The 20058-nt window shown below is 43.4% G+C and overlaps 1 protein-coding gene across 1 annotated transcript; it reads left to right on the forward strand.

The window, feature by feature from the left end:
- The first annotated feature begins 7372 nt into the window (after positions 1-7372).
- Positions 7373-19671, forward strand: LOC149310874 (rho-related GTP-binding protein RhoU-like). Its single transcript, XM_089529934.1, has 3 exons — positions 7373-7873; positions 12292-12350; positions 16707-19671. The coding sequence occupies exons 1-3, from the start codon at positions 7573-7575 to the stop codon at positions 17160-17162; spliced, it is 816 nt and encodes a 271-aa protein (XP_089386060.1). The 5' UTR covers positions 7373-7572; the 3' UTR covers positions 17163-19671.
- The last annotated feature ends 387 nt before the right edge of the window (positions 19672-20058 follow it).

A 20058-nucleotide genomic window follows, 5' to 3' on the forward strand; every position in this document is an offset into this window, starting at 1 on the left:
CTACATCCCCCCTCATGTTTTCTTAAGTTAATGACACCATCTAGTTGATATTTAATCTTGAGTGTCTTTTCCCTGTCTCAAATTAAATCAAACATTGAACTTCTGGCCTGTCCTTGCTCTTCTCAGTTCCTTCTCCCACTCCTTAAATTTAGCTTCTATTGTTTCCTCTCCTTGATTCCATAATTCTTTATAAGGGTTTTAATAAATTCTTCTTTGTCTAGTGTTTCTGCAACATACTGACTTTTTCAAGGTTTAATTATCTACATATTTGGCCAGTTCCTTTGCCTCCTTTAACTAACACATTAACTAACAATGGAATCCTATGTTAGGCCCATTGTGTTCAGTGGATCTTACTCCCAAACAAGAATATTTAGAATTGCAGCCTCAGTTTAAAATCCTAGGCACATTCATCAAACAGGGTGCCTCACTGAACTCAGGATATTTGGTATTGTGCTGGAGGCATCATAAACAATGTGGACAATGCCATGTATGATTAAGCAAGCCCATTGAAAGCAATGGGATAGATCTAAACATAAACATACAGTACTTAGAGCAAAGCCACTGAAATCAATCTCCTTTTTGCACTCTCCAAGCGGTGCCATAGCTGCAGCGGCATGGCTTTATGACGCCCCTTTGGCACTGCATCATCTAGATGAAGCGCTGGAGTTGTGCCATGATGCACACATTGTGTAGACCAGTGCACACCAAAATGGCATCCTGTGGCAGGGCTAGAACGTCCAGCATGCGGATGCTGTGCCGTGGCTCTGCTCACAGGTCAGCACAAAGTGCCGGTCTGTATAGGCCCTTAAACTGGCTTTAATTTTTTTTTTGATATTTTTAAAATCATCTTTTAACTTTTGTATTTTGTGAATTTTAACTGTGTTTTTTAATCTGTTGTAAGATTGTAAGGTTGTTGTAAGGGATGCTGTGGCTTAGTGGTTAAAACGCCAATTCTGATGATTGGAAGATTGGAAGGTTGGCAGTTTGAGGCCCAAATGCTACAATATGGGGTGAGCTCCCATCACTAGTCCCAGTTTCTGCCAACCTAGCAGTTCAAAAGCATGCAAATGCAAGTAGATAATTAGGTACCACTTCTCAGTGGGAAACTAACAGCGTTTGGTGCAGCCATGCTAGCCAAATGACCAACCGAGTTGTCTTCGGACAGCTCTGGCTCTTTGGCTTAGTAACAGAGATGATCACTGCCCCCTACAGTTGATTACAACTAGACATTTGTGTCAAGAGACTACCTTTATCTTTGAAAAGATGTCTATAATCCAAATCTGGGAAAAGAGTAAGAATTAGAATAAGAATCCACTTTAGCTGTCATATTTCCATCATATTGAACTTTGGGGTTTGCAATTTAGGACGGATCATTTAGAATCGTCAGCCAGGCTCTCCGGTGCATCACCAAACTACAAATCCCAGGATTCCATACAATGCAGCCATGGCAGTCAAAGCAGAATCACAGTGCTATAACTGTTTACTGTGAAAGGAACCTTAACTTATTGGCAAAAACAGTGTTAAACTAAAATATGTTGATATATATACCCTTTTTGCCTTTGGTCCTAAGCAACACTGAAATACATTGCCTTAAGAATAGTTCTGAAACTGAATTTGGCTTTTGGGTTGAAAGAGGTTCCCCTTCCTTGCTGTACAGACTAGAATGTGTGTGCAGGGTAACATGCCTTTCTGTTAACAATAAACAAATACTGTATTTGTATTTGGTAGTGAGATGTCTGTGTTGTCCCAAGCTTTCAGAGAGCAGATATGAAACTGTAATGGCTGTTCCCCTTCTGCTCAGAAGCCACTTGTACTAAATATCTCCACGTTCTGAACGTGTAATTGTGTACTTTAGGTGACACAGTTCATGTTCAGCTAATAGCAATTCCAGGTCTCCAATGGTTTCCTGAAATGGAGAGGCAAAAACACAGGAATGAACATAAAACCACAGTGATCTTCCTTTCTTCCGTATGTGAAACGGGCTTTCCTTCTGTAAAACAGGCTGACTCCTTAATCTTTATTTTAGAATATCTCAGTTCCCTATAACGTAACCAATAACTTGCTAATAACTACAGTGGACACTACTTCTTACACAATAGCTGAGACCCTACATTAGGAAACCTGTCTGGCATATAGCTACATGGTACAAAAAGCATGTATAGGGATCTCTGGTGTCTTTGGAAGCTCCCTGCAGATGACATAGGCGCGGTAGACTGCCCCTTCAGAGGCGGCCTGCACCCACCCCTTTCTGCACCAGATTGGGGGCAGGGCAGCCTCACTGGCAGCCCCGCAACCCCAATCCAGAGATTTTCTGGACCATGGAGAAGTGGCAAACTGCCGCTTCCCCAAAGTCCAGAAAAGGTGTGTCCTTGGGGCTTCATGCCTCCGGACACCCCGGGAGCCACAGCCATGAGAGAAAGGGGCTGCCCAGCCCCCTTCTCCTCTGCATCATTCCCACAGCCATTTGGTTGCTGTGGGAATGATGCGCACACTGAAAAGGAGTTGCCTTGAGCAGCTCCTTTGTGGCGCCGCAACCAGGAAGTGGCATCCTTATGATACCACTTCCTGTGTGTGACATATAGTCACTTTGTGGTGCCGGTGGCATCATGGCAGCCCCTGTGTGGACGGGAGGCGGCCATGAGGATGGTGTGGTCACATTCTAGGGTTAGGGGTCGTGTGGTTGCCATGCAGTCCCTAACCCTAGAATTGGTGCCGGCACACCACATTTTGGCAGTCTGTACTGCACCATAGTTGCAGCATGTTCAGTCTCAGGCTCCTTTAATATAAAACCACATTTTCCCCAAGACTGAGAGATCTTCACTGATCCAGTTTCCCGAACTCTCAAATAACTTGGAAATGGCTCTGTAGAGGCTGCATTGCTTAAAAAGTGGGGTTGGGGAGGATTTGGGACCTTGTGTGGTCAGGAAAGAATTCCAAGCTCTGCAACAACAAAAAAGTGGGTTAGGAATGAGGATAGCATAGGTTGGACTTACACTATTATAACTCAGTAATTGTCTTTCCCATTTCTATGTATGGTTGTGAAAGTTGGACAATGAAGAAAGTTGATAGGAAAAAACACAAATGAATTCATTTGGAATGTGATGCTGGATGAAGAAGAGTTCTATGGATACTGTGGACTGCTAAAAAGACCAATAAATGAGTCCTAGAGCAAATCAAACCAAGATGACTAAAGTGAGGCTGTCATACTTTGGCCATATCATGAAAAGACAGGTGTTGTGGCCCTGAATCTGCAAGACCCGAGTAGGCTGGCTGATGACAGGGTGGCTTGGAGGTTTCTCATTCATAGGGCCACCATAAGTCAAAGGTGACTTGACAGCAATTAACAACAACAAAACTTAGTAATGGTAACTGGCAGGGGACTTCAGCAATATTATGGTAGGTTAGGAGGGGTGGGGGGAATAAATGGCTCAGCATGCTGTAGTTCTGCTTGTGGAACTATTACATTCTGCTAAGCTACCTCAACACAGGACACAGCAAGAGCCAGCACCTGAATCAGGTGATATTCCTCCTCCAGCACGCAGTGAGGCCACACACCTTTAAACAGAATCATAACTAAAAACTTATTGTTGCACTCAAAAGGAGCACAGGCATCCACTGCCAAGTTAGAACTGTATTGTGATTTCATTGTATCTTTAGTTATTGGGGGGCATGTTGGTTCTAGTGCAAAGCGCAAAGAAATTGAAACTTAATCCAGAGAAAACAGAGATGCTCCTGGTCAGTGAAAAAGCAAGTCAGGAACAGGGATTCAGCCTGTGTGTTGGATGGGGTTACAGTCCCCCTGAAGATGCAGGTTCACAGTTTGGGAGTACTCCTGGACTCAGCTTTGAACCTGGAAGGCCAGATTTCTGCAGTGGCCAAGAGTGCTTTTAAAGCTTGTGTGCCAACTCTACTTTTTCCTAGAGAAGTCAGATTTGGCCTCGGTGGTACATGCCTTGGTTACATTTCTGTCTGGACTATTGTAGCCTGCTCTATGTGGGGCTGCCTTTGAAGCATGTTTAGAAATTTCAGCTGGTTCAAAGAGCTGCAGCCAGGCTGTTAACTGGGGCTGGTTACAGAGACCACATCCCTGTTGAAACAGCTCCACTGGCTGCCAGTTTGTTTCTGGGCACAATTCAAAGTGTTGATGATGATAGGTTCTGCCTATCTGGCAGATTGAGAGCCTGAACACACTGGCACAATACACTGGCTTGGTGGTGGCGTGGCATTTAGATGACGCATGTCCTGATGCTTTCCTCAAGCCAGTGTCATGCTGCCTGCCCAACCAGACAGTGGGCAGTGTTGCAGTGCTCTAGTGATGCAGTGTGTATACACTACATGTCGCAGAAGTGCCAAAAAGCCAGTGCTGCAATGGAAAAACCACCCTTTTTCTGCCCCCAAAAGGAGCGGCATTTTGCCGCTTGTTTTTGGGCAGGAAAAATGCCAGATCAGGGCTGTGGCATGTGGTTGTGATCACAGCCCCGATCAAAGGGATGGCATCAAGCTACCCCTTTAGGACCATCTGTACCAGCCCTGTATCTCCCTGTGTGAACTAGCCTTTGGCCCTGAGATCATCAGGAAAGATTTTCTTCTCAGTCTTACCACCATCACAAGCATGGCTGGCAGGGATGCAAGAGAGGGCTCTTGTGGTGGCTGCCCCTGTGACTCTGGAATTACTTTCCCAGGAGGGCCAGAATGGCATTCTCCTTGTTTTCCTTCCCTGGACAAGCAAAACTTTTTTTATTCCTGTTGTTGTTGCGTGTCTCCAAGTCATCTGACTTATGGTGACCCTAAGGTTATCCTATCATGGGGGTTTCTTGGCAAATTTCTTCAGAAGGTGTTTGCCATTGCCATCCTCTGAAGCTGAGAGAGGATGACTGAGTTTTTATGCTCGATAAGGCAATTGAACCCTGATCTCAAGAGTCATAGTCCAGCACTCTAACCACTACAGGCTTTTAAAACAGGAAGTTCTTAAAACACAGGCTAGGGGGTGCTGTGTTGCTTTAAATTGGACTGTTTTAAATAGCTTCTTATCTTTCAAAATTGAATTTTATTCTTTTAATTGGAGCTTGAAATTGTTCTAATACTGTGAATAGTTTAATTTTATTTTAATGTTCACTTTTCCATGTTTCTAATTGTACAGAATTGTTCTTTTACATTGTAAATTACTTTGAGTCCCCCTTTTGTGAGAAAAGTGGGATACAAATACGTTAAGTGTAATTATCTCCCTTTTCCCAATAATAATAGCAAAAGGGGGAAATTATTACAGATAACTAGTTTATTAGTTACTAGCTTCTTCCAAGTGCAGTTGTTATCAAGGCAAATTTATGCCGCATAAAACGGGTTGGTTTGTTATTAAGGTGCATCAAGACATTTCGTAAGCTCTAGTATAAGTAAGCTCTAGTATCAGCATAGTGGTTTGAGCGATGGACTAGGACTCTGGAGACCAGGATTGGAGTCTCTGCTCAGCCATGAAACCCGCTGAAAGAGCTTGGCCGAAGTCACACTCTCTCAGCCTCAAAGGATGGTCATGGCAAACCCCCTCTGAAGAAACATGCCAAGAAACCCCTAAGAGAGGTTCGCCATAGGGTCACCATAAGTCAGAAATGACTTGAAGGCACACAACAACAAGCCAATAAATAGGAGATTGCTTAGGCTATGAAGGAGAACCAGCATGGTGTAGTGGTTTGAGCATATGACTCTGGAATCAGGGTTCGAATCCCAGTTTAGCCCTGGAGACCCACTGGCTGACCTTGAGCAAGTCACACTCTCTCAGCCTCAGAGGATGGCCATGGCAACCCCCCCTCTGAAGAAACTTGCCAAGAAACCCTAAGAGAAGGTTGCCTTGGGGTTGCCATAAGTCTGAAACAACTTGCCATCAGTTAGATAACTCAGGTCCAAAACATACTGCAGAAATAATACAGTTTGAAACCACTGTAACTGCCCTGGCTCAATGCTAGGTTTTTTTGGGAACTGTAGTTTTGTGAGACTTTGAGCCTTCTCTCTCAGAGAGCTTTGGTGCCACAACAAACTACAATTCCCAGGATCCCCTAGCACAGAGCCAGGGCAGTTAAAAAGCGGTCTCACACTGGATTCTTTCTGCAGTGTGTTTTGGACCTCAGTTATTGAAGCTAGAGACAATATTGTTGAGGGAAGCATTCTCAGACATTACTTGGTTGTTATCCAATGCTATTTTAATTTGTTGTCTGCTATTATTTTTATTGTTTGAATGCTAAGATGTATTAATATGTATTATGTTTAATTATTTTCCTGGAATGTATGCCATCGGCAGATTTATTTATATCTATTATAATTGAGCATATGTACAATGCTGTGTAAATTTACAGCGTTTTATAAGTATATAATATTAATAATAATCCATTTATTTATGGGATTTATATCCCTCCTTTCTCCCAAAGTGGGATTCAAAGCAGCAGTAGCGAAAGAGAAGAGGACTTAAGTGAGGCTGTGACCTAATGCTGTGCAGCCTCAGCCTCAGCCCAAGGTGACCAATGTCCTGAATGCGAGGGAGGACAAGGCACCACAAAAAGTAGGACCTCCAAGAAAAACATGTAAAATGATTTTAAATAAAAAAAATTAAAACAAACACTAAAAAAATGCCCATAGAAATATCTTGCAGCACTTTTGAGACTCACTGAAAGAAAGACATTGGCAGCATGAGCTTTCCTAGACTTTGGTCTACTTTAGTGCTATTCTACAGCACTATATAAATAAAGCATAATAATGATAATAATACTTCCTCAGATGCATTTGGTAGAGTGGAAAACAGGAACACACATATATATCTATATACCAATGGCATATATATCTGTGTGTCCCTGGCTTTCCACTCCACCAAATGCACCTGAGGAAGTAGACTGAAGTCTACAAACTCCCAGGCTGCCGATGTCTTTCTTCCAGTGAGTTCCAAAGGTGCTACATTAGCAAGCTCTCTCTCTCTCTCTCTCTCTCTCTGCGTCCTGATTCCACAGAGGAAGGCGGCTAGACCTTTGAATTCTCCTCATGTAGAAATACAAACCCCTGCTTCTTGGGCTCCAAACTGGAAGAGGACCTTTGGGAGTTAACCCTGTGGAGAGCAGGTGCAAATGGCAGACGGAAGGTCCTGGGAAAGGAGGAGGAGGAGGAGGAGGAGGAGGAGGAGGAGGCCATGGCTGGCCACTTTGGGGGTGGGCGGGTAGTGGTCACTCTGTGGGTGTGTCTGGCCAGTGGCCACTCTCTCTCTCTCTCTCTCGGTCGCAGAGGGAGGAGCGCCCCCTCCTGGGCCCTCCCAGCCCCTTCCCCTTCCCCTCCTTCTCCTCCCTCCCTCCCTCCTCCGCCGCCTGCGCTATTATGTCATCCAGCGGCAGAGAGGCTGCTCGGCATTTGCAAGAGCAGCAGGAGCAGCTGCAGCAGCATCAGCCAGGAGGATAGCCACCTTCGCTTCTCTGCGGCGGGGACCTGGAGCCGACCAAGAAGGGGACCCCCGGTGCTCCTTCCCCCCGCTTCCCCGCCTGGCTCTCTCGCAGCCCGGTCCCTCTTCTTCCTCCTCCTCCTCCTCCTCCGGTGGGCTCCCCAATGCCTCCGCAGCAGGAAGGCGAGGGTGGCGGCTACATTAGCAAGCCCTTGGCCGCAGGAGGAGGGGGCGGCGGCGGCAGCCACGGGAGCGAAGTCCCTCCGGTGCCTCCCAGGCGGGTCCGGAGCACTTTGGCGGCGGCTTTAGGGAGCCGTTGCCGGGCCGGCTCTTCGGAGCCCCGCCGGAGCCTGAAGTGCGTCCTGGTGGGCGACGGGGCGGTGGGCAAGACCAGCCTGGTGGTCAGCTACACCACCAATGGCTACCCCACCGAGTACGTCCCCACCGCCTTCGACAACTTCTCAGGTGAGAGGGAACCACCTGATTTATTGGGGGGGGGGGTGGAAGGCTTTTTCTGACTCCTCTCCACGTGGCGGAAGGCAGGAAGGGTGGGCTGTTTGTGTCATTTCCCAGGGACCACCGCCCGCCTTTTGTGTCTCAATGGGCGGGAAAAGGGAAAGGGCCCAAAAGAGGACCCCCCTCCAATTCTGAGCTCTTAGACTGTTCCAAGTCTTTAAAAAGGGGAGACTTCCCCCCGCCCTCAGTGTGCAGTTGGTTGTGGACCTTGGAAGGTGAAGGTCCCTTAGAGAGAGAGAGAGCCCTTTGAGAGGAAGTGAAAGAGAGACGTTGGTCGCCTGAGCTTTCGTAGACTTGAGCCTACGGAGCGGAGCATGCATCTGAGGGGAGTAGGCTCAAGGCTACGAAAGCTCAGGCGACCAACGTCTCTCTTTCACTTCCTCTCAAAGGGCCCTTGGCAAGTTGGCAGCATGAGCTTTCCTAGACTTTTTACTCCCAAATGCATCTGAGGAAGTAGACTAGGAAAACTCATGCTGCCAACTTCTTTCTTTCCGTGAGCCTCGGAGGTGTTACAAGATCTCTCTCTACATGCTGATTCCATAGTCTAACACGGCTATATCTTTGAATTATACATTTATTCCCAAGTGAGGGAGAAGAGGCTGGTGGTGCCAAGGAAAAGTTGGACCAGGTTGGGATCAGGACTGGAGGCTTCTCTCACATCCCAGCAAAGGCTTTTGTCCCTCTCAGAAATAGAAAAGAAGAGAAAAAACACCAAATAATACCAAAGATGAAACAGAACATATGATCAGTTTACAGTAATATGACGTATGTGAAGCTTTCAATAACGAATTGGAGAAAGACGATTCAGATAGTTTATTAGACAAAGTACAGGTTCTCAGATAATTCTGACACAGTTTAGTCTCACCGTAAAAGTGTTAGAAATATACGCATGAGACAGATTTACTACAGACAAAGGAATGGAAAATTTGTATAGATAACAACACGAGTATGAAGAAAAAAGATGTGAAATGAAGTTTGTTTCTTATTTAGTTTTTACAAAAACATAGAAAAGACAGGGGACTGGATTTCTTTCTTGGACCTGGGTTTGCGTGTGTCAACACACTGCAAAAATAATCCACTTTGAGACTGCATGAGCTGCCCTGGCTCAGTGCTAGGGATCCTGGGCCCTGCAGTTTGTCTTGGCCCCAGAGCCCTCAGAGAGAAGGCTTAATGTCTCACAAAACTGCAGCTGCTAGGATTCCCTAGCACTCAGCCAGGGCTGTTAAAGCAGTCTCAAAATGGATTATTTTTGCAGTGTGATTTGGACCAGAGATTAGACAGCAACAGCTCCAGGCGTTTGGCTGTGTTTTATTCTTCTGAATGGAGAATGGGAACGACTGTGAAATCCACACAGTCTGGCTCTTCCATCTCTCCTCATGAGGCACTTGAAGGTTAGGAAGGAAGGCTAAAAGTGGAGGTCTTCCTGTGACACACCTACTTTGTGTCGCCAGTAGTACATTACAGGCACAAAGCATTGGTGATATTTGGATCTGCTTATTTTGTTGTTGCTGCTGTATGCCTTTAAGTCATTGCCAACTCATGGTGATCCTATCATAGGGTTTTCTTGGCAAGTTCCTTCAGAAGGGGTTTTCCATTGGCTTCCTCTGAGCCTGAGAGAGTGTGAATTGCCCAAAGTCATCGCAGTGGGCTTCCATGGCCAAGCCAAGATTCGAAGTTTGGTTTCCCACTGTCCTGGTCCAGTCTTCAAACCACTAAGCCATACTGGCCACATTTATTTTACACAAGGTTAAAAGCCTTCACCAGCTCTTAAATTGCATTTTGAAACAAAGGTGCAGGGCATTTTGCTGCACTTTTATGGGAAAATCCCACAAGGGTTCAAATGTGAGAGTTACACTCTGGTAAAGGGTGAGGTAGCATGGTCGCCTTTCTGTCCATTTTGCTTCCCTCACAATTTTTTGGAACATCCACTCCTCCACCCTCTTATTGTCACAATATTTTCCCAGCTGCTTCTAAGGATGAGTTGGTTAGAAAGAGTTGGAAGAGACCCCAAGGGCCATCCAGTCCAACCCTCTGCCATGCAGGAGACACAATCAAAGCACCCCTAACAGATGGCCATCCAGCCTCCATTTATAAACCTCCAAAGAAGCAGACTCCAACAAGGGAGTGTATTCCGCTGTTAAGAAGTCTATCTCTAGGATCTTCAGAATTCTAGCTAGTTGTGTGGTGAGATTGAGAACTGTACTGAGTTATGTCTTGCACATGTGCATTTCAGTGGCAGATGTTTTATGATCTCTAGTGTAACTTACAAAGTATATTTTTGAACGGCAAAGGGCTTGTAGCAGGTTGGATTTATCCCAGGATCAGAGAGGAGCGATCTTGTGTGTGTTGTGTGTGCCCTTGGATAACTCAAGGCCTTATTTTCTCCAGAACTGTCACACTTTCCTCTCATCTTGAAAATCCTCTTGGCTCTCTTATAATCCTTATCCCTTTAGTTGGGTTTAGAAGGGTGAAAACTAAGCCCCTTGCCCAGTCCTATCCCCCCTCCTTCTGCCATCTTCCATTTGTTTAGCTCGCCATTGATTTTTTTTAAAGAGAAAACCAGTGTGGATAGATGGCTTTCTGCAGTTTGCCTCCTGAATGGTTGTAATTAAATCACTCCTGTCAGTCTCTGCAATTTTTCAAAGAAGGGTGCTGAGTGTTAAGGAGGAAGCTGCTAGATCATCATTCCCGTCTTCACTTTTTGGGCTAGGGATTTCAGCACCACTTCACATTTTGCAGAAAACATTGGTTATGTCTTTTTTCCTGCAACAGTTAAAGGGTACTTGTTTGCCCCCAAACACTTGGTGAACAGTTAAATGCTGCCTGGAACTGGGCGCCTCCATTCTTTGCTGTGCTTGTGTACATATGTGTGTTTTCAGATATACAATGTCCCACAGGCATTACCAAAAATACCCAGTTGAGCTGAAGAGATGCAAGGGCTTCTTATTTGTTATAATGTCAAATGTGGCCCCCAGTAATAAAGAATTTGTCTTTGAGGGACAGAAAGGTCTTTAATCCTTGCATTACCTGAAGTAGTATTTGTTGTTGCTGTGTTCCTCCAAGAGACTGTTACTTGCTCAGGGCCACCCAATTGGATTCCATGGCTGAGCTGTGGTCTCCAGAGTCCTAGTCCAACACTCAAACCACTATACCACACTGGATTTGAGGTGACCTGCCTCTCATTTAAATTACCTTACATCTCTATAGTGTAAAACCTAATCCTGTCCGTGTAATATGTGGAAGTAAATTCCACTGAACACTGTGTAATTTACTCCTTAGTGTGCATTGGTTGGAGAACCTGGATGTGTTCTAGAAGTTGTGGTTATTACTGAATGCTTGGCTTTGTAGTAGAGTTCTTGAGACTTCATTTGTTTTTCCTAGGGCAGATTATTGCTGCCTCTTAAACTGCAAGGGGGTGGTTTTACAGTTAAATAGCTGGCGGGCAAAGGTTTACTGTAATATAGCAAATTGGAACAGCAGAACTCAGGAAACCAGGCATCCACAGTCTTGCCAGGGAAAAGTCTAAACCAAATACAGAAAGAAAGAAAAAACACTGAACTGAACCAAATCCCCAAATGTACCCTTAAATAATGAAGAGACCTTAACAACAGACTTGTTGGCACCAAGTACTTTTGCATGTGGTTACGCATTCAGCTGTCTTTCTTTCTTTCTTTCTTTCTTTCTTTCTTTCTTTCTTTCCTGAAATGATAAATTCTCTAGTCAGAATTGAAAAGGAGTGAGGGGAAAAAGAGGAGCTCCCCCAGGGAAAGCATGTAAATATTTGCATTGTCTTCTGTGTGATTTAAAACAAGAAGAGGTTACAAGGTTTCCTTTGTGCCAGGGCTTTGAAAACACAGACGTGACAAGAAAATCAATCTTTGACTAAGCTTGGGTGTTTGGGACTGTTTTTTGTGCCTCTTTCAGCAATTTGCTACTCATCATTTGGAGTGAAATGAATTAAGGGGGGGGGGGGAACCCTGAAGGGATGGCAGAGAGGGAGGCTGATTTAAGCTTCCTAGGCTGTGAAATCAAAGTTGGTTCAAAGATATATTAGAAAAATGATGGAGGAAAAACAGTTCTGGAGCCCTGGTGGCTCAGTGGTTAAATGCCTGTACTGCAGCCGCTCACTCACAAATCACAAGGTTGTGAGGTCAATACAGCCAGGGGCTCAGGGTCGAGTCAGGCTTACATCCTTCTGAGGTCACTAAAATGAGTACCGAGCTTTTTGGTGGTAGTTAGCTTACACATTGTAAACCATTTAGGGAGTGCTTAAGTGCACTGATAAGTGGTGTAGAAATGTACTTGCTATTGCTATGCTTCATGAATGGCTAAATGTTTCATTGTTTCTCTCCCTTCTTCCATTTCAGCTGTTGTGTCAGTAGATGGACGACCTGTGAGGCTCCAGCTCTGTGACACAGCTGGTCAGGTTAGTATAACTACTTGTTTAATTTAAACATTTCAATCTCCTATTTAAATTAAGGTGGTCTCTCTGGTGTTGGCGGCACAAGCTGTGATAAAAAGTAATGTTTGAAGTCCTGTGAAGAAGACTTAGGGGTTGTGCACACCAGCCATAAAGGCCAGCCTGGGGGTGGAGTCGGGGTGTAGTGTCCACATGATGCATGCCCTGACTCCACCCCCAGGGTGGCATGATTCTGCACGCTGCTCCACATGGCACACGACACAGGGCCAAAGGAGTACCTTAAAGCCACGGTGCCACGGCTATCTCACCCTTTTCAGGGTGCAAAAAACAGCTGCTTTTTGCGGTTCCTTTTTGCACCTTGGAAAGGCCAGATCAGGGTTATGGTGTGTGCTTGCTGTGGCTCCAATCCAGCACAGCTGGAGGTGGCTGCAGGTTTAAACAGCATTTTATTTTTCTTGCGTCCCTGGGACTTCTCAGCTCTCTGAAAAGAGGTGTCCTGTGATCTGTGGCTTTGTCTGATCAATTTTCTTTCTTTTTGCCCCTTGCAAGTTTCCCATGGTATTGGACATTGACAATTGATCACTTTTAGAAAGGGGCCTGGCTTTTTCTTCTGGAACTACACCTGAGCCCGCACTTCTCCTTCCTGGGCCATCCCCCAGAGTGATATGAGAAACCCAGGAGCATGCAGCAGGACTCCCTCTTATAGCTCCTGCTCATGTTTTCTATAAACCACTTTTTCATGGTGGGCCTACTTGTAATGGGAAAGGCAGTGGCTTCTGCTTCTGCTGCTGCATGGTCTTACCCTGTGCAGTTTGTTAGATAACTGAAAGGCAAGGAAAGGAGCAGTGTGGCAAAAGCTCCTTTGTTACCAAAGTAATGCAAGCATTATCCAAAATTCAGGGCACTCCTTCCTTGCTTTCCCTTTGGAGAGGGAAAATACACTCTGCCCTGTGTTCTCTTAGGACTCTGTGATGCAAGTGGACACTCTGGCTCCCTAATGTAGCATAGAGAGGTGTGTAAATCTATAGGGAGCTGCTGCCGTTGCTGGTGAATTTTGTGGTGACTATAGTGATGGCAGATTTGGTTACAATACCAAGGTGCAGCAGTGATATAGTATCAGTGTCCAGTAGAGTCCTGCAACCCTGAAAAGATGACCACTTCTGATCTTGATAGAGACATTCATTAGTCTAATGCACCTCTTACTTCTATATCTTGTCCTTGACAAAAAATCATTCCAGTTTCAAGTGGCATAACATCATCAATTCTACCAACAGTCTTTACTTTGCACTGTGGGAATGCATGCTCTTAATTGTGCAAATATTTGTAATGCCAGACCTTGTAGAAATACACAGCTGCAGTGTGGCACAGCATGCTTCAGTTCCAGCTCTGCCTTCTTGCCCAGTAATCTTTGGCTCTTGCTTGCTTCCTGAGGGTCTTAAGGCTGTAAAACAACTGAACTAATGAAGCCTGCTTTTTCTGACTCTTGTCTTTTATAAACCTGTTTCTTCCTTTGCAAGTGCCCCTGAAAAGAAATTTGTTCAAGTGGAAAGAGAGCTGCTAGTGATTTCTTGAAATGTGTGTGCAGAAGAGCTGTCTGTCCAGAAGCTTTCAAATCAGAACCTCAGACCCCTTACCACAAATTGACACACAAATGCTAGTTTGGCAACAAAGCATTGGCACTAGAAGGGACATTTCAGATTGTGTTTGCTCTTTATCCCTGTTAATTTAAGACCCTCTGAGAAACATGCTGAATTTTAATTAAAATGCCACAATAGCAGAAACAAATCTGCTTTTTTTTCTGAGGCTGCAGTTGCTGTGTTTTGATCCTGCTGTCAGCATAAATGCAAGGTGTTAATCTTTGCTTCCATTCTCTTTCCTCACCTGCAGTTCTTGGAAATCTCTCATGATCTTTAGTTGCTGTGTGGCAGATTTCCTTGTTGTTATTAGATAGTCTTCTTTCCTGAAATAGTAAGTTAAATCCACAAACAAGGGGGTGGGTTATCAGTGCACCTTTAGCATAGGGCAGTTGAATGGTGAAGAGGCAGCACAGGGGGCAATGGGAACATAAAGAGTCCTTTATTCATGCCACTCAATGTGTACCAAGTGTAGTTCATTAAAATGTGAAATTAAAACTACAAACCTCAGAAGGACTATATTAATCTTGATTCCTTCCAACACTGTTAATTGGCTATTAATGCTTTATGCTAGATTTCCCCCTTTACTTGCTTTTTCAGGGTTTGTCTGGATTTAGTATAAAACTTCCATTGATGCTTGTCTTGATTATCTGCATCCCTCAGCAATCCAAAAGCACATGACCTTTTTGCACCCGTAATGTCAACAAGCCATATTGATAACAAGTATTCAGCTGCCCTGGCTAGAGCAAAGGAGATCAAAAGGCACTGTAGATCAGTATCCCTGCCCCTGTTGAAAACAAGCCATCCGCTCAGTCCATCACAGGTCAGCATGATGTCACAGGACTCCAGGAACAACAAGCAGTCAGCAGATGTCCAAAAGAGCAGAGAATAAACAAGCGTTCCAGGCCACAAAGTGAAATTAAAGATGATGTAAAGATAGTCTAGACCAGCTTTCTCCTTACTTGACAGCAGTGGTGATGGGGAACTAGGTCTTGCAGGGACTTTTTAATATATCAAGGATTATGTCATCATTTGCCACCCACTCACCTGTTATCTCTCAGTTTAGCTACAGTCCTCATGGTAGATGGAAATGAAATGGATTTGCAGAGCAGTGAGATATTATTATGTGCTATTCCTGTTGTATTCTGAAGTTTTGGGGAGTGGCTCTACCTTTTCTTGTAGAGAACCTAGCAGAGACAAAAACAGCTAGAAATACTTTAAAGATTAACATTGGCCCCATACAGACAGGCCAAAATAAAGCTGCTTTGGGTCACTTTGGAGGTATGCTGTTTAAAAGATCCATACATCCTAAGAGACCGGAAGCCATGCCAAAGCCACGATCCAGTCCTAAGGACTGGAGCGCAACTTTGGCGCAGCTTCCAGACTCTTGGGACGCAAGTATCATTTAAACAGCACACCTCCAAAGTGACCCAAAGCAGCTTTATTTTGGCCTGTCTGTATGGGGCCATAGTCACCAGCACTTTTGAACTATCTGGGTCGTTGCTGAAGAGACTGTCACTTCAAATTTGTCAGCCTTCTGATGTGCAGTCCAACACTAGTACTTTGTTTCCTTTGAGATGGGCAACTGTGTGGCCATTGGGGCCAATTTTCCATATCCATATCTCCTGCAGAGTGCCCCCCCCCCCATACAACAATACCTTTTCTCTCCATTCTTCTGTTGTTGTTCTTGTTCACAACCCCAGCTATCTGACTTGAGATCCAAAAAATGCTTGCTCTGTTCCCCTCCCTGTGGTCCTCTCAAAGAAATCACACAAATTAGTCTGCCTGAGAACAGAATTTCCTCCAATTATATTTTTAATTATATTATATTGGGCAAAATGTGAAAGGTATTAAAATGACTCATCACCCAGTTTATGTCACTAGTATCCTGACTTCACTGGATTGTGGCCAATATGCCAGATCTTGTCGTATTTCAGTTCACAACATTATACAATTCATACTACATGGTTTCTCAATCCTTTAGGTATTTACACTGTTTCCTAAGTTTTTGTATCACATCAAAACACTTGCACTTCCTTTCCAGAACCACTATTGAAAATACTAAATTAACTTAAACCCAATAGTAATCTATGAAGATTCCCACTATGCAAGTTACATTTTGCCAAAGTCCTTTCTTTGAACCAGTTCCATTTCCTGTTTGTGTTTATTAGCTAATGACCTGTGTTTGTTTGTCATTGTTGTGAACCATCAAGCCATTTCCGACCTATGGCACCCCTAAGGCTGAGGTTTTAATGGGGTTTTCTTGGCAAGATTTGTTCAGAGAAGGTTTGCCGTACTCTGCCTTTATTACATCATCCTTTCTGTATGGCCAAGCTGTATGTCTGGCAGAATCATGAGGGACTGTCCTTCTTGGATTGTGCCAATCATTCAGGAGGCAGGTCCCATGATTGAATAATGTTTCATTTCAGGATCCCTCTTGCCTTTAAAATTTCCTGCCAGGGAGGAAAGTTCACATCTGGGATTGTTGTGTAGGAATAGATGGGATTGTCAGCTTGCTACCTAAAAAAAGGCGTCTCATGTATTTGTGAGCACTGGTTTAGAATCCTTTCCTTTGTGGAAAGCAAGAGTCTCTAAGTCAGAAAGATAATTCCTTCAAATCTGAAGAGCTAGACTTTTCCTCCCATTTTCTGTGTTGTGTAGCTTGATGGCACTCTTGTTACTGAAGAAACTGTCTCTCTGAATTCATGTTTCTTTTCCTTTTGTGCAGGATGAATTTGACAAACTCCGGCCACTCTGCTACACCAACACAGACATCTTTTTGCTATGCTTCAGTGTTGTAAGCCCTTCCTCTTTCCAGAATGTGAGCGAAAAGTGGGTTCCTGAAATCCGATGCCACTGCCCCAAAGCACCGATTATACTTGTGGGGACACAGTCAGACCTCCGGGAGGATGTCAAAGTCCTCATTGAGCTAGACAAGTGCAAAGAGAAGCCTGTGGCAGAGGAGGCTGGCAGGCTCTGTGCTGAAGAAATAAAAGCCACCTCTTATATTGAGTGCTCAGCTCTGACTCAGAAAAACCTCAAAGAAGTCTTTGATGCTGCCATTGTTACTGGCATTCAGTATTCGGATAGTCAACAACAGCCAAAGAAATCAAAAAGCAGGACTCCGGACAAAATGAAAAACCTTTCTAAATCTTGGTGGAAAAAGTACTGCTGTTTTGTATAGTACATTTTACAGAGGCCACTAAAGGAAAATAATATCTTAAAATATGGCAGTCGCATACCAAGAGTGGTTTCAAGCTACATTAGCAAAAATCTCTCTATTCCAGAGTGCAGAGATGACATTCTGCAACCCTACCTGCTGCTAAAGCCATCAGTTTTCTTTGAGGACTGGGGGCAAGACCTGTGGTGTTTGTCAGACAAAGGAGTTTTCACTACCAGAGGTAGAGTTTCCTCTTGTCAAGGACAACTAGTTCACTCTCTTGGGAAGCTCAAAGCTGTATAAATGCATAGGCTGTTTGTATAAGAGAGATGAGCCAGAAGAGAGGTCTCTGTTAAGGAGGCTACATGGAAGCGGTGAAGGACTCTAGAAGGATGGAGCTCTGCAGGTGGATTTTAGAAAATGTGTGCCTCATATGAGACTTGGTTTGCAAACCTGCTTTTTCCCGCATCTTGTGGTCTTCAGAAATGATATAATGCATTCCAGAAACATCCATAGTATTGATGAATGAGCAGAATCTGTACGCAAAGTCAACATATTACTCTTACGGTGATGTGCCTATTTCATATGCAGTTTAGGGATGTCTTAGTCTACTGAGCTGTATCTTGATGGATCCCCAATTGACTGATCCCTCTTATATGACATAAAGTGCATGCCTGGTGACTTTGCAGAAAATAAAATAATATTTTGAATAGCAATGGGACTACTTTTCATTTTATAGAGGTTTTACAATAGTTCACTTTTTAATGAATATATAAAGGATATTCATTTTCCCCTCCCCTTAAAAAATGCTCCAGATCTCTGAGTAATACCCGCCTACCCCAACCTGGTGCCCATCAGCTTCAGCCATTATAGTAAGTGGTCAGTGATGATGGTAGTTGTAATCCAAAACATTTAGCATTCACCAGGTTGTAGAAGGCTGGTACATGTCATCCTAGTTTTTCCATACGGTAATCCCAACTAATAACATTAGCTTTATTCCCAAAGTCAGGTACCAACACAATTCTGCACCTCAAACAGAGTTATTTCAGTATAAGGCAGAATGGAATGTGAAATGGTTAACAGCCCTAAATACTAAAATAGGGGTGGACGAGAATTTTGTTTCAATTAATTTTTGATCAAGATTTAAAAATTTAAATGTGGGAAAAGGTGATAGATTTGCCCCATTCCATGTATTAGGTCCTAAATCCAATTGTAGGTCCCAATTAGAAGAAACATGTGGAATCCGTGAAGTTTACATAAACCTTGATTTATCATTCAGTAGTTGATTCAGGGAATCTATTCCAGTTGAGACTAGCAGTTGGATTTAAGCCTAAAAATTCCACTCACTGAAGGTGATGGAAATTTCTTGCAAGCAAATGTGTAGAGCATTGGAGTGATTAATTACATGGTCATGTCAGTTGGCCCTGATTCATAATGTACTTGAAGCCTTTTCTGCCAATTCTCACATAGTAATTAAAATGTTTAAAAAGTGATGAAAATTGCAGGCTGCCAGAGGTGGTAACTGCTTAGACTATAACCTTTGTTCAAGTTTTGTATGGTTTGCCATGTCACCTTGGTCAAAATGAACAGTGGTTGACATGGAAGATATTTGGGTGACTTAAATCCCTTTTCAGACCATTCAAAGAAAACAGCAGAATGGCTTCTTTTCATAATAGAGTGAATGGAAAAGAATCCAAAATATTGTAGAATATTATTTGCCCAAATATCTACCTATGTGAATTCCTGTTCTAATAACAGTAATGTAAAATTCTGAGTTACAAAACCTCAAGACACATGTAGACCAAATGGGCTATTTTAGAATCATGATGTCTACAGTGTGGATACAAAAGCTTTACTTTTCGTCTCCTCTTTCTTTTTTGTATTATTTGTTTTTCTCATCTTTGACTTTAAAGTGGCCTTCAGATTTGTTCAGTGATTGTTTTATGCTGAAACTTGATCTTAGTTCAGATGTTACAGGAAACAATTGTTTCTTGTTGGCATTATGAACAAGACATGGAGAGCCTGGAATTCACATGCTCCCCTGGTTTTTCCCCTCTTTTATGCTAGGAGCACGAGAACAGAAGCATCTGGTTTCATTTTAGAACTAACTATAGTTCCCTGTGGTGTCTGAATTCAGAGGAGGGTGGTTTGTTTAAACTCTAGTTTAAATCATGGTAGCTTGTTAGTTCTAATTACAGTTAACTCTATAAACAAATCATAATTGTTTAAGTTTAGACATCACATGGAACTGATTTGTTTAAAAATGGAAGTGGATGTTTCCACTATTCACCCTGCTGTGTGTAAATGCAGAAGGGGTTGGTTGTGGGTTCAAGGCTTCCCATGGTTCTTTCTTTAGCAGGGGGCCAGGTTCAATTTTGGGTGCGGGTGTGAACTAAAAATGTATTTTCTGTTTTTAATGTAGCTTTGAATTGACTCACTCCTGTCCTGCCCAAATAAAATAGAAATGTTAAATTTTTACCTTTAATGCATACAGTAAATGTATCATTTAAAAATGAATAATAAAGAAACAATAATTCACAGTGCACGCAGTTCCTTTAAAATGGAAATGGTGAGAGATGTGTCTTTGATTCATATGATTAGGACCTTACTCATTATATTAAGGTACTCCCTAATCAAGATATTCCAAAACCTACCTATTGTAGATTACAAAAATATAGAAAAAAAAGGGGGGAAGAGAGTACGGGTAAGATTAATTATAGAGGAAAATCAAGGATAAGTAGGAAACCTTGCAGTCTGATACATTGCTTATTTCATTGTTGTTTGTGCCTAAACTATGTCCCTCCTAGCACTCGTTACATCTGTGTTACCATGCTTATTCATGGTTCCTTCCATCAGAGGCAGTAATATCATTAATGAAGCCTCAGCCATTAGGAATGTTCTCCTTTTCTGATTTACTGAC

Source organism: Sceloporus occidentalis, unplaced genomic scaffold (assembly GCF_023333645.1).
Source record: "Sceloporus occidentalis isolate IW3139 unplaced genomic scaffold, rSceOcc1.0.p SCAF_6, whole genome shotgun sequence".
NCBI classification, from domain to species: domain Eukaryota; kingdom Metazoa; phylum Chordata; class Lepidosauria; order Squamata; family Phrynosomatidae; genus Sceloporus; species Sceloporus occidentalis.

Coding starts and splice junctions, on each gene's coding strand:
- LOC149310874 (XM_089529934.1), top strand. CDS start 7,573: ATGCCTCCGCAGCAGGAAGGCGAGGGTGGCGGCTACATTAGCAAGCCC. Junction 7,874..12,291: donor CGCCTTCGACAACTTCTCAG/GTGAGAGGGAAC, acceptor CTTCCATTTCAG/CTGTTGTGTCAGTAGATGGA. Junction 12,351..16,706: donor TCTGTGACACAGCTGGTCAG/GTTAGTATAACT, acceptor CCTTTTGTGCAG/GATGAATTTGACAAACTCCG.